The sequence below is a fragment of the Camarhynchus parvulus genome, chromosome 27 (assembly GCF_901933205.1).
Source record: "Camarhynchus parvulus chromosome 27, STF_HiC, whole genome shotgun sequence".
NCBI lineage: Eukaryota > Metazoa > Chordata > Aves > Passeriformes > Thraupidae > Camarhynchus > Camarhynchus parvulus.
Window position 1 is genome coordinate 4,244,255 of NC_044597.1, and position 14,563 is coordinate 4,258,817.

Here is a 14,563-nt window from a genome sequence, read left to right on the forward strand (position 1 = left end):
TGCACTTGTTCTAGTTCTCTGATTCCTGTTTTACACCCTAATTGTAAACCTGGCTCTTTTGCTGTCTTTTTGTTTGTGTTTTCTGGATTAATCAGATTTCAGGCTCTAGAACTGTCACTCAGCACTTTCTTGGTACAAAGCATAATTTTTTTTTAAACTGTGGCCAGACTGCTTGAGCTGCTTCATCTCACTTTATTTTGTTTTATTCTTTCCATTTTACCCAACAGACCAGTTCTTCACCCCACTCTGGACTGCCCAAGCAAGTCAGGATTAAAACTTCCCAATCTGTAGGGGATGTGAGCACACCCTACCAGCAGCCAGAACCCAGAAGCAGGCATCTGTCTGTCAGTGAGTATTTTTGCCACTTCTACGTGTTTTTGTTTGTTGAAATGTAGCTTTTGGACACTAGTGTTTATGGTATAGCATTTAGGAGAGCCATGAGAAATTGAAAGGTTATTCTAGGACAAGGCAGTTCATTTTCAAAAGCTCTTAATATGTTTACAGTAGAATGTTTCAAAGTTCCTTGCTAAGTTGTGGAACAGCTGAGGAGCTGCTAAAGGGGATGTCCCAAAGCCAGAGCCATTGTGGTTAGAAATTTGGAAAGCTGATGTGAGTCTATTAAGCTTTTTATTTAGATTGGCAATTTCAGCTCATGTAACCTAGATTTGATTTTTTTTTTATGTCGGGCTTTGAAATCTCTCCTGACTCCTGTAATCAAGCATTTTGGTAGGAATTAGTAGTGGATATCCAGCTAGTGTCCTACATTCTGAGTTGCCTCAACTTTCACTTCTAGAGTTATCAGCACAAGACAAAATCAGAGGTGCACAAAAGATAATCAAAAAAATCAGAGTAATATGTACCTTTATCTCATTTCCTTGGGTTTCTGTTAGCCCAGTGAACTCCTGTTTGGGGCAAAGGTTCATGTAAGAATTCTGTAGTTTTTATGACTTCCATCTCTGGCAGATTTGTCTGATTTCTCCCAATTTCTATGTTACAACCTACTCTAACCATGCAGCGCAATTCAAATCTGTTCTTGAAGGATTCTCAAAGCTGTTAACCTTTATATGAAAAACTAAAACATGTCAAACACCTTCAAGTATTTATGGGCCAAAAAAACCCCAGAAAAGTCTGTGGTTTAGGGTTTGACTCCTTGGTGTGAAGCTCAGTGAGCAGTGAAGGTGCAGGAGGAAGGTGAGGATGTGAAGGCCAGAGCTGAAATGCTGCTCTGCATATTTCTGCTTCAGAAAGAAGGTAAATTCTGCTGGAAACAGAAGCAGAGGATGACTCTGTTTGTTACAACAGCTATTTTGGGGCTTGTCACAGCTAATGCCTGAGGACAAGTGATGCAAGTCACACAGGGCAGTACCAGGAGCTGGGAGTGTCAGAGTTGTTTTGTTTGCAAGTTCTTCCCTGTAGCAAAGGAGTGCTTCAGTTTCATGAACTCTGTGAAATTGAGGCAGAATTATTGCACTATTTTAGATCAGTATTTGCAGTGCAAAGTATCAAATAATAAATCAGCTTAAACCACAACAGTCTCCATACTGGGGGACCCAAACCAGAGTTGGATCCTCCCTGTTCTGAGCAAAGGTAACTGGGAGAGTGAGCTCAGAGGGAAGGACTTGTGAACCAGAGCAGTAGTTCTCAGTGTAGAACTTGTCTAACAAACCTGCTTGTATCCTGTGCAGAGTTTGCTGATCCCCTTCTGTACAATTTGCTTTTATGAAGCAGCAAACAAACAAAATACTGAAAACTTGTGAAGTACGTGACTGAAACGGGGACAAAAAGACTTTTACTATCCTTCCTAGTTTGAGGTTAATATGCATAAAAAGAGCAACATTCCTTGGTCCTGAGAAGTGGTATCCATGCATGTCTGAACACCACGTTTCTTCTATAACAGACAAATTGAATGCCAAAATTATTTCATTTAAAATATCTCTATATACATATTTTTCTTTACTGACATTCTGAGGTATCCAGGTAATGGTGCCAAAGCCAACAGACTGTAGCAAGTATCTGTCATGGGTGAACTGTGCAGTGATAAGGGGCCCCTTCTGTATCTCAGTTAGACACTCTTTCCTCCAATCCCAGCTTATGGATGCTTTCTGAATGACTTGCCATTCATCAGTCAAGAAGCCTTTGCTTTTATTTTCTGAATGTGTCAGAATACCAGGCTGTTACATTATGAGAGGTCCAGAAGAGTTCCAGTTGTGTCAGAGGTCTGCTGGTAATTTGGCAATAGCTCGGTCTTGCATCAATTTCTTCTTCCTTCTCTTTTCTTGTCTTTGGTTTGGAAGAGGAAGGTGCCCTGTTTGCTGGTGTTTCAGGCAGAGAGACTCTCCAATTCTTACCATGTCATGCAATTAAAGTCCATAGCAGTGTTCAACTAAAGCTTTTTGCAGGCAGGAGAGGGACCTGTGTGAATCCTGAGCTCCAAACAGCCCCAGCCTCTTGTCACCAGTTCAGAGCTTTGGAAGTAGTGATAACTTTTATTTAAAAAAAAAAAAAAAGTTACTAAGCATTCTGGCAGGGCTTGTGTTTTTTCCACTCACTTCCTTTGATATACATGGATTTAGTGCCGACTTCCTTTTCCTGCCCAGGGATGGGGCCTTTCCCCAGCAGCCCCTGGGCCAGTGCCAGCGGGCCGGGCTCGCTCTGGCCGTGGCATCTGTCTCGGAAGGAGTGAAAGTGCTCCAGGGCTGGGGCAGCCCACGCACTGCCGGGGTTATCCCACCCCTCCAGAGGGCTCATCAGCCCTGGGAGCTGCTTGGGACATCAGGTGGTAGCTCTGGGCAATACACTGTGGACTTGACAATCTTGGAGGTCTTCTCCAACCTTAATGATCCTATGATTTTCTTAATCCCTTTTTTTTCATGTAGTTCATCCCCCTTGCACCCTAAGCCATGCCAGCATTGTTCATTTTCCTTCTGCAGCCCCCTGAAAGGTGTGTGCTCTGCTTTTCAGTCTACTTCTCCCAGCTCTTCGCCTTCGCTCTTTATTACAACTTCTGTAGAAAATATTTTCCTTGGGAGAATATTTGCTGATCTTTACCCATCTTTCCTAGCACCTGAGTACACACAGTTAATTAAAGACAGTGTTGTAAGGAGCACAGCTTGAGAGCTGATCTCCACCTGCTGCCTCTGGCTTCATGTGTGACCTTGAGCAGATTGGCCTGGACCACAGCAGTTCCTGGAGCTCACAGTGGGAATTGGTGGCAGCTGCAGGTGGATAGGTCACTGCAAAAAGGGGTTTTTTTCTTCCTGTATCTAGTTTCATCTTCTTTGAGATCTGCAAGGAAAAAATAAACCCTAAGAGTGAAGTTTCTCTCAGTAGGTAGCACAAGAGTGACTCTTTAGGTAGTGCCACTAACAGATGATTAAACTGGAATTTTGCTCAGAAGGTTGAGCAGAAGAAATTAGAAATAGGTGACTGCTTTGTCAGGAGCTTCAGCAATAATCACATAGCATCTAAAACATCAGTACAGGTGCACATCAGACAGTTTGGTTTCCTTGGTCCCATGTCTGTCCAGACTGTGGGTTACTCTGCAGTTATTGTGGTAGATAGAGGTTTGGTGTGGAGGCAATGGGGATGGTGCACATCAGACAGTTTGGTTTCCTTGGTTCCATGTCTGTCCAGACTGTGGGGTTCACTCTGCAGTTACTGTCGGGGGATAGAGCTGTGCTGTGGTGGGGATGGTGCACATCAGACAGTTTGGTTTCAGAGGTTCCACGTCTGTCCCCACTGTAGGGTTCACTCTGCAGTTACTGTCGGGGGATAGAGGTGTGTTTTGGTAGGGATGGTGCACATCAGACAGTTTGGTTTCCCTAGTCTTGTGTCTGTCCACACTGTGGGGTTCGCTCTGCAGTTACTGTGGGTGAATAGGGGTGTGCTGTGGTGGGATGCCTGCCGCAGCAGTGTCCCAGCAGCAGTGTGAGTGTGTCCCTGTCACAGGCTCCCAGAACACGGGCCGCAGCTCGCCCCCGCCCGGCTACGTCCCCGAGCGGCAGCAGCGCATCGCCCGCCAGGGCTCCTACACCAGCATCCACAGCGAGGGCGAGTTCATCCCCGAGACCAGCGAGCAGTGCGTGAGTACCCACCTGCCAAGGGCTTCTGCTGGCACCTGGGCCCTCCTTTCCTCTCCCAAATATTCACTGGCTCTGGTTGCATCAACACCGTTAAGTGGTGAGGCACGCGTTGTCCAGAAAGTTGTGGCTGCCCCATCCCTGGAAGTGTCCTTAGAGCAACCTGATGTAGTGGAAGGTGTCCCTGCCCATGGTAGGAGGTGGAATTGGATGACCCTTAAAGTCCTTTCCAACCCAAATCATTCTGGGTTTATGAAAATGCTGCTTTGTGCATTTTAACAGCTTCAGATTGTAGCTGTGTAAGTTCAAAGCCTTTGTTGGGCTGCCAGAAGTAGTTCCCTGCTCTGGGCATTGCCCCTCCACCTCTGACTGAGCAGTTTTGGTGCTGTCACACATGTGACAAGGTTTCCTATTACCAGGTTTGTGTGACCCTCTTGCTTTTGAAACTCTGCTCTCCATTCAGAAAAGTGGGAAGTGAGGCCAAAGGGCGACTTGCAGGTGGAGGCAGCAGCACCAGCAGAGACTGTTCCTGGAGCCAGTTGGGATCAAAATGCAGCACAAGGCTACTAAAGCTTGCATTTTTCACAGCAGAGTCCTTCAACAACTAAAGCAGTGCCTCAAATTTTATATGAACCTAATTTCTGTGGGAGATAAAGGAAAATTATACATTTAAATAGGCTTAGACTCCCTTCTTCAGCTGAACATCCTGCAGGCAAGCAGTCATGGGCTCTGCTCCTCTGTCACAGCCTCTCCTGGGCTGTGGACTGCACTCATGTTGCTGTGTGGTTTCTTCTGTGTTGCAGATGCTGGACCCTCTAAGCAGTGCTGAAAACTCAGTGTCAGGAAGCTGCCAGTCCTTGGACAGGTGAGCAGCCAGGTACAAATGTACAAACTGGTGAGAACGTGGGTGCTCAGGTGGAAATGCCAGTGGTACTTACATAAAATCCTCTTTTCTATCACATACATTTTCTTGGAGGGAAACAAGAGCTTTAACAAGAGCACTAACTATGTCTTAAGGCTGTGTTATTTTCTGGCACAACCGCAGACCAGCAAACTGGTGCTTCAGTAGCTTTAAGTTATAAATACAAAGTTCTGAAGCAAGCAACCTGTGTGGAGCCACCCCTCTGAGAACATCTGGCTGCAGGGTATTTAAATCTCTTTTAGACAAGGCTCTACTTGTTCATTTAGAAAATAAAACAACAAAAAAATAATACCCCAAACAACAGCAAAACCTACTCTTGCCTTCTTTCTCTATTAGCCCTTCTTTTCGGAAGTCACGGATGTCAAGGGCACAGAGCTTTCCTGACAACAGACAGGAGTTCTCAGGTATGTCTTTGCTACCAAAGATTATTTGACCCAGACACTTTCTGCTCTTGGCTGGCCGCCCTCCCTGCTTGCTGGGATTGTATAAATAGAAGAAGTGGGGACACAGTGATGGAAAAGCTATGAAATTATTTATTGCCCCTTCCTAAAAACCTGCTGTTACAGGAAAATTCTGTTATTAGAAGTTAATGTTTTTTGAAGGAGCCTCACTTTTGTCTTTGCTTCTCCTGGCAGACCGTGAGAATCAGATCTATGACAAGGCAGGCAAAGGTGGCACCTACCCTCGGCGCTACAACGTCTCCATGCAGCACAAGGACTACAGCGATGGTGAGTTGGTCCCACAGCTCCCATCCCAGGCTGGGGAAAAGAAGTGAGGCAGTGGCAATGTCTACACGAGGGTAACTCCTATTTGGAGAGCCTGGAAGTGCCCTGGTCCTTGCAATTAGTGCTGAGATTCATGCTGCATGATGCCACATTTTCATGGAGACCAATGGTTGTTGTTTGTAATTCTTTGTTTACTTTGTAATTCTTTGTCCTTTCTGGTGTTATCCAGGCTGAGTAGGGAATTGTGGACATAACTGTTAGACTTGGCCCTATATAAGTACTTTCCTACCACAGAGATTCGTTATACTTTGCTAATTTGCATTGCAGACTTGCTTCTGGGTCTTTTAAATATAGCAGGGACTTAAAGAATTACATCTCTGCTCAATCAGATGGCTTTATGCAAAATAATCTCTCCAAATTTCATGAGGTGCAAGTTGGCATGATCTTTATTTATGATATTTATTTGCAAGTCCAGGCACGTTATCTAGAAAGTCATTTTGTATGTAGTTGTTAAGAGTTTGTGCTCAGAGCCTTTAAACCAGATTTCTCCTTTGGAAGGTAAGTTTAGATCTTACAGCACTGAGGGCATTACAGAGTGTTCTCTGCCTTCTGCTTTGGGAATGATCCAGGGCTGTACAGAACTCAGGCAGCACCAGCCCTGAGCTGTTATATTTTTGCATCTCGTCAGTTTGGCAGCAGATTCCGCTCCATGGGAACAGAGCAGAACTTGGGATTTCTCTCCCTTCTCCCCGCTGCTCAACCCCCAGCCATTACCTCCCACTTGCAAGCGTTTATTTCAAGATGTTCCTTCTCCCCAGGCCGGAGGACGTTTCCCCGGATCCGACGTCACCAAGGGAATCTCTTCACCCTGGTGCCCTCGAGCCGCTCGCTGAGCACCAACGGGGAGAACCTGGGCCTGGCCCTGCAGTACCTGGAGCCGCGGGGCCGCCTGCGCAGCGCCGACAGCGAGAACGCGCTGGGAGTGCAGGAGAGGAACATTGCCACCAAGTGTAGGCTGGGCTCCTGGGGACAGGGAGGGCTCCCGGGGACTCCAGACCCAGTGCAGTGCCACAACCTGGCTAAAAAGCCATTCCAAGCACCTCGTGTGTAGCCATGATATTTTCTGAAAAATCCTTTCCTTAGGATCCTTATCCTTAGGAGAAAAAATCCTTTTTTCTCCTGAGAAGCTGAGAGGCTTCAGAAACAAAATGTAAACAATGGTTATCTGCTGCTGTGGAGTGCAACAGGTGGATCTGTGATTGGTCTCATAGAGTTGTTTCTAATTAATGGCCAATCACAGTCAGCTGGCTCAGACTCTCTGTCCAAGCCACAAGCCTTTGTTATTCATTCTTTCTTTTTCTATTCTTAGCTAGCCTTCTGATTAAATCCTTTCTTCTATTCTTTTAGTATAGTTTTAATATAATATATATCATAAAATAATAAATCAAGCCTTCTGAAACATGGAGTCAGATCCTCATCTCTTCCCTCATCCTCAGACCCCTGTGAACACCATCACATTCGTGCCCTGACTGTGCTTTGAGGCTTGTCACAAAGACAAGTGTTTTTCTTCTCGAGATTTCTTCTTTTTTCCTTTAGAAAGCATTGCAAATTCAGCTAAGAAGTAAAAATCTGCTTGATCTAGATGATCTACAGGGTTCTTAAAACAGGCAGACAAGCTTGTTTATTTTCTTGCTATGTTAACATTTTCAGTCAGGCTTTTGGGTTACAGTTATTCTGTATGTATTTTATTTGCTCCTTAGTAGAAGGATTTACTTCTATATTATTGGCATCCTTGAGCTGTTTTGTTGGACAGCTTTCTATTATAAAAATAAAAAATAAGTAGCACATAAGTCATTATTGAAGAACTTTGTATGTCCCATACAGTAATTTAAGGATCAAAATGAAGAGGAAGGAACACACTAAAATACTGCCTGGCAGTAAATCTGATTAAATTAGACATGTCAAAGCAAATCTCTCAGCTCTTCTGTATTTTCACACTGTTCAGATGGCTGGTTCTTGTCTTTGTTTTTAGAGTTTCTTGTTAGATCCAACATAATTGGATGCATTGAACTGCAGGAGTCTGGTAGTGTTGCTTTCAAAGTTGGAGCTAAAGCACTGGTCTTTGAGCAATATGCTTTGGGATTAAGGGCAGTCTGAAAAACTGGGCTCAGGTATTAATCTCTGGGTCAGGAGACTGCTGCTTATGAATGTGAGGGCTCCCAGTGCCCTGAGGATGGAACTTCCTGCTGGGGTGTTGGAGATGCTGCTCCACCTGGGTCTCATGGGTATTTTTATTAACTGTTCAGCAGGTAAAGAAGGTACCCACACTGTGCTAACACAGTCCCTACTTTATCCATGTCTAGTAGGTAATTATGACTTCTAATCTTTATGGTTAGAGAGAGCCTTGCAGTAAAATCCTTCCCACAGAGGTTAACCCCAAACTAGCTTGGCAAAGAAACTCAGAATAATGTCCCTCAAGTTGTCCCAGAAGCTTAAGTCATTCCCAGCTGGCTGGGATTGATTTAGCAAGGCTTATCCAGCTCTTCTTCATCTGATGCATGTGATAACTTCAGATCAAGAGTTGGAAGCTGCTCTTTAGTTGCTGCATCATCTCTTAAAGTAATGATGTTGTATGATCCACCTGCTGGTGGAATGAAATTTCACCAACCCCATTGAATGACTGGTCTGTAAAACACATTTGCAGAATGTTTTGTGGTGTCATTTTAATGGGACATCAGTCAGCAGATCCTTGAGAGTCTGGACGGTTGGATTCTGTTCAGAGCTCTACCACTGACTCCTTACCCTGGGAGAGCACCTCATGTTTATTCACCTACAGAACACCTGCTTCAGTCCCTGCATGATGGAGATTGGTCCTTGAAAAGCCCACCTTTGTTTTTAAATAGTGTAATGAAAGGAGAAGTGACTGCTGTTCTCTTTTAGCTCCAAGTGCTCCCATGAACTGGCGCCGAGGGAAGCTGCTGGGCCAGGGCGCCTTCGGCCGCGTGTACCTGTGCTACGACGTGGACACGGGCAGAGAGCTGGCAGCCAAGCAGGTCCAGTTTGATCCAGAGAGCCCTGAAACAAGCAAGGTAATCCTCATCTCAGCTCCTCAGACCCCTGTGCAATGTCTCTCTCTGTCTGTCCTTGAAAGCTGGCATCTTATTTAGTTCGTACTAAGGTTTCGAGTCATGTGGAGAAGAATAGGAGTCATTTAAAAATTACTTTTCTGTGTTATTAACTTCAGCTTGAAACTAAAATCCATTTTCTTGCTTCATTCTTGGCTCTCCTTGCTCAGCTTTTTGGGTTTTTGCCAGGTTGCTTGAAGAATACTAGACTGCCCTGTGTTCCTGGTTAGACATGGATGTGAATGAAACTAAATCCAGCAAGAGTAGGGTTTTTTTTCCTTTTTGAACAAAAAAAAAGCTGCTTGCACATGCAAAACCCACTTCTGGGTTTATATGGTACACCCTGTATCAAGTGCATTAATTACCAATTTTCACTTCTGAATTCTCTGTGTCCTTAAAAACAAATGGAGCTGTGGGGTGTAAATTAATGAAGAACAGTGATGTGACAACACTGGAGACAGTGGAGATGGGATGGGCACCTTGAAATTAGGGGACAGCACTCAACTTCCTGCACAGGGGATGCAGCTGGAATGGCTTTTGGGTCTTTGCTAGTGTTTTAACAGTGTACCAGTTTCCCAATATTGAACAAATTCACTTTGAGCTAGAATAACTGATCCATGAAGATTTAATTATTCTGATTTTATGTGGGATATTGGTGCCAAGATATGTCCTGAATTGGGAAGTTCTACTATGTCTGTGTTGTAAATCAGACAGTAACTCTGAGCCAAGGAGGAACAGGCTGAAATATATTTTGAAGGCACTGAAACTCCAAATCTTATACTATTTTTTGGTCTGATTAAGCAGCTTCCACTGGTTCCATGTGTGCCTACAGCACCCAGGTTCTTGCTCTAAGATTCTGCATCCTCTCCCAGAGTGAGAGATTTGAACTTGATACCTTCCCATGGCAGGGCTGGAAAGGTAAAAGTGGGACTAATTTGGGGAGAAAACATTATTCCTTTTTCCATAAATCCTCATGCTTCAGTACCTTTGATGTTCCTCCTGTTCAATCCCTGGATTCAGCAAGAACCTGATACTCTTTCTGAGCAGCAAACATTTGTGATTCCATCTGAAATTGTTGGATAACATCTTTGCACTGTGATACCCTGTTGTCTGTGGCAAGAGCAAAGCAAAGGATCAGTTTCATGTGCAGAGCTGCAGATTCTTTGAAGTAAATAGGAGAGGAAGCTGTTTGTAGGGCTTGATTCCAGTAAATCATCAGTGTGATCAGAACAGGACTGGGTGACAGAAACTTAGCAACTCTCAGCACCTGTTGTTTTGCTCTCCAGTGGGTTCCAGTTCTGTAACTGTATTCAGAGCTGCTTCATAATTACACTCCCTGCCCACAGCTTAGTGAGAGAAGTGAGGTTATACCTGTGTTGTGGGTGGAGAATCCTTTCAGCCACCATGCAGATGACAGAATCAAGGCAAGAAACAAAGTTTTTCTCTTACTAAATCCATGTATGATACAGCCTGTGTTCTATCAAAGCTTCCACACCAACACTTGCCTGCAGATAATGCAGTAAAAATGAACAGCAAGCCTTGGTAATGTTTGCCTTTTCCAAGAAGCAGATAAAATGTTGTCATGGATTACACTTCTCAGTGTGGTAGTGGTCTCATCCTGCCAGTGACATGACAAATTTATTATTTTTTATATTTATTATATATTTCCTGGGGCTGCAATCTTATTTTCTCCTTCAACATCCACAGGAGGTGAGTGCTCTGGAGTGTGAAATTCAGCTGCTGAAGAATCTCCAGCATGACCGTATTGTGCAGTATTATGGCTGCTTAAGGGATCGAGCAGAGAAGACCTTGACCATCTTCATGGAGTACATGCCAGGGGTAAGAGCAGCACAGTCAGGGGTCAGAAGGGGAGGTGGCTGGGTTTGTTAGCTGGTTTATTAGTGCTGTGATTCCACTGACTATGTCATCTGCCTCAGACCCTCTTAGGGCTGTGCCTTCTCACGCTCATAATGCCACCACTTTCATTTTATTTATGTCCAAATTACCTCTTTGGGTTTTTTTCCTTAAGTGTCTTCTACTTGAAATACATTCTCTGTGACAGTCATTAAAGACAGTTCTTTTCTTCAGTCTAAATTTGTTCTACCACAGTACCTCAGAGGACTTGGGCCAACATGTAAATCCTGGTAACTGAAATACCAGAATCATGGTACAGCGAGGCTAAAACTGACTCTCCAAAAGCGAGGCTTTTGACCCAGATAAGTCTGCTGAACTATTTTATTGCTTGTCTTCACAACAAGTTGTACCAGTAGACAGAACCTCCTTAAGCTGTTTTTGCTATGAAGCCTGTCCTTACTGTTCTTAAAAAGGCTTCTTAGGGCAAGATGCTCATAGAAAGCCTTTAGCAGAGGGCAGAGTTCATGGCAGGGCCAGCTGGGTGTATAACACCCAGGGCTTTTTGGAGCTGAATGGACACTGCAGGGTCTGTGCTTTGCCACCTCTTTGCCAATTCTTTCCCTTTGCTTTGTGGCAGGGGTCAGTGAAGGACCAGCTGAAGGCGTACGGGGCCCTGACGGAGAACGTCACCCGCAAATACACGCGGCAGATCCTCGAGGGCGTCTCGTACCTGCACAGCAACATGATCGTGCACAGGGACATCAAGGGTGAGAGCAGGGCCAGGCCAAGACAGCTCTCCAGCACAGGAGCAAAAGGGTTTCATGTGGGCATGTACCAGATAATGGTAACAGTGGGGTTCTTGATCTCATTGCAGTTTTGGAGGAAGAATTGGTTTTGGTGTCTAAGCCTCAGTTTGTGTCCACATAAAAGCTGAGCTCTAAAGTTTGCTTTTTCCCTGGTGCTTCATGTTCAGTACCAAGTGGAGATTGACTTGTTTATTGTAGGAGTTCAAAGGGGTTTAATTAGCTACATCTGTTACCCAGCTGACCAGAAAGCAATGCTTGCACTCAACAAAGCAGCATCCCAATAAAATCCTTCTCTACACAGCTCTCTTCTCTCTCAGCCCTTGGCCTGGGGGCCCTGCTAGGCTGGTTGAGCTGTTTACAGGCGCTGTAACAATGCTGGTGCTGACTCAGCTCTCATTTCCCTCCCCCCTTCACTTCCTTGTGTTTTTCCCTGAAGTTTTTCCCATTTACAGCCATTAGCAATTGGCTTGTCTACAACCTGAATTAAAGAAGTGATGTTTAGCAGGTCACCTGAGGCTTAATGGGGAATGAGCCATACCATGAGCACAGGTATTTGTGCTTGGATATCGTTCTGTAGGCTGCAGATCCAACAGCTGGATCTCATGAAAACAGCTGTCTTGGTTTTTGTTTTTTTTTTTTTTTTTTTTTTTTGCTTCTGTCCAGGTGCCAATATTCTCCGTGACTCTGCTGGGAACGTGAAGCTCGGGGACTTTGGGGCCAGCAAAAGGCTGCAGACAATCTGCATGTCGGGGACAGGCATCCGCTCCGTCACGGGCACCCCGTACTGGATGAGCCCAGAGGTGATCAGCGGCGAGGGCTACGGCAGGAAGGCAGACGTGTGGTGAGCCTCTCATTGCTGCCCACAGATCACTGCACACATAGCACCTTCTGCCATCTGAGCATCCAGGTTCACGCCTTGTCTGGATGAAGAGTTTAAAGAAAATTGAAGCCACTGGTTTGAATTCAAGACATAATCTTCTGCCAGCTGTGCTTTGCGGTGTTAACACCCAACATCTCATTTCGTTTTTCAGGAGCAGTTTCCACTCATTCCTCACTCAAACTGATAGCTGTTTTTTTGCTTTCTGGCTGGTGCAATGTTTTCATCCTTCTCATGCTCTCAGGCACTTGGTGGAATTCTTGGGGTGTCCTGTGCAGAGCCAGGAATTGGGATGATGATCCCTGTGGGTCCCTTCCAGCACAGGAGACTCTGTGATTCTGTGATATCCCTTAGAAGAGCAACTGAAGGTTGTCTAGGGAAAGCCCATTCATTTACATGTAAAATGAGAGTTGTGCTTAAAATGTACTGGAGATTAATAGAATTTTAGCCTTAAGGAAAGATGCTCAAACCTGGAATAACAGAAAAGATCCAGGTCAGATCAGAGGTGATCTGCATGAATGGAAACTGTAGCTGTGCTATTATTGGCATAGCCAAGGAGCAGCCTCTCTCCAAAGAGCAAAATGGTCCTGTGCCAAAATGTTAATTTTGGGGGCCTTAAAAAGGTGAGATTATAAAACTTAAGTAAACAACAGGGACAAAAGGTCTGGTTGTGCCTCCACAGCAAAGCAGGGCTTGTTTCCTGTACAAGCAGCAAGTGGAAATACAGCTGAAACTTGTCTGCAAAGAGTTAAATCCTGCAGACTCTCCCAGTTGGGATGCTTGGGGAGAGAGTGGAGCACGTGCCCTTCCCCCTGGGTTGGTGCAGTTGTGGATTTCCTCTTGGTGCTGACATTGGTCCATTCCCATCAAAGAGTCGCTGCCATTGGCCATACTCCAGTTCCTACAATCCCAATCATTATTTGGGGGGGGTCAGAATTTTCCAGTGCAGCACTGGTCCCAGGGTGGATGTGTATGGCCCAGAGGCTCAGAAACGTAACACATCCATCCACCTGGCTCTGTGCCATTCCTGCAGGCCCCTCTCCAGTTTTCTTTTTCCTAAATAGCAGAATATGTGAGCTATTTGTTATTGCTGGAGTGACTTGACATGAAAAACATTCCTGCTGTTTGCTGAATATCTTAAAGAAACCGGATCTGCTTAAACGGTATAAATCAGTCTAAACAATAATATATCCCTGCTTGCTTTTGAGCAAACCCCCAGCACTTCAGCACACATGGTTTGCATTTTCTGTACTCTCTTCTAGTAAGCCTGAAATGGCTGGAAAACTGTAAAATTTTCACGTTGGATTTTAAACCTTGTCAAGAAATCAGTTCTTGCATATTCTCTGCATTTAATTCCTTTCCTCCTTGTCTTGGCAGTCGATGCAAGTCTGCCTCTCAACATCCTTTTCCTTGCATTTCACCTCAAAGGAAGGTTTAGTTTTAAGGTAGAGGAGGCAGTTTTCCCTTTTTAATGTAAAGATGTGATAAAACCACAGGATTGGATATTAAAAACTCACTAATGGCTTTTACTTAATCTGTGGCCTAGAGGAAGCAATTAATGCTTTTTGAATAAGCCCCAATCAGTGCAGTGCTACAACAGCCATCTTCCCTGGGAAGGTGTTGGAGTCACGTTGCCTCAGAAAGGTGGCTCAGCCATGTCCCCAGAATCACGTCCTTGCCCTGAAGTAGCCTGCAGAGCCCCATTAACTTTACAAGGAATTTTTCCTTAAGGTAATGATGCATCTGTCCCACAGGGATTTAACTTACTGCCTTCCCACTTCGGAACTGTTACGACTTCAATTATTTTTTGAGTGATGCTTGGTTTCTTGTGAAGTGGAGATATTATTAGGTTATTTTTTTTCCCAACGTGGGCATTTTGAGGCCGTGGCTGAAAAGGGATTTTGCTGAAATGGCTTTGTGGGGTCAACAAGTTCTGATTCACTGAACCTTGAGCGTTAAGAAGTCTGTTAGACTGTGTGTGTTAAAAAGAACTGCGAAGTTCTTACCTTGCAACTCAGCAAGCTGAACCTCTGAGCAGCCTGCTCTAGTGGAAGGTGGTTGGAACAGGATGGTCCTGAAGGTCCCTTCCAACCCAACCTGTGCTGTGACTCTGTGATTCTCTAAGTGCCTTTGAGGTACAACAGAAGCAGCAGCACCAGCAAGGTCAAATGGTGC

General features: G+C 44.8%; 1 protein-coding gene across 1 annotated transcript in view; it reads left to right on the forward strand.

Annotated features, from left to right (window-relative positions):
- The window catches only part of MAP3K3 (mitogen-activated protein kinase kinase kinase 3), a 32,047-nt gene that overhangs the window by 13,186 nt on the left and 4,298 nt on the right, over positions 1-14,563 (forward strand). Inside the window, 10 exon segments of the mRNA XM_030966150.1 lie at positions 228-348; positions 3,949-4,082; positions 4,883-4,944; positions 5,338-5,405; positions 5,637-5,729; positions 6,545-6,736; positions 8,667-8,815; positions 10,559-10,690; positions 11,343-11,472; positions 12,175-12,352. Of these exon segments, the coding sequence (XP_030822010.1) occupies positions 228-348; positions 3,949-4,082; positions 4,883-4,944; positions 5,338-5,405; positions 5,637-5,729; positions 6,545-6,736; positions 8,667-8,815; positions 10,559-10,690; positions 11,343-11,472; positions 12,175-12,352 (1,259 nt within the window).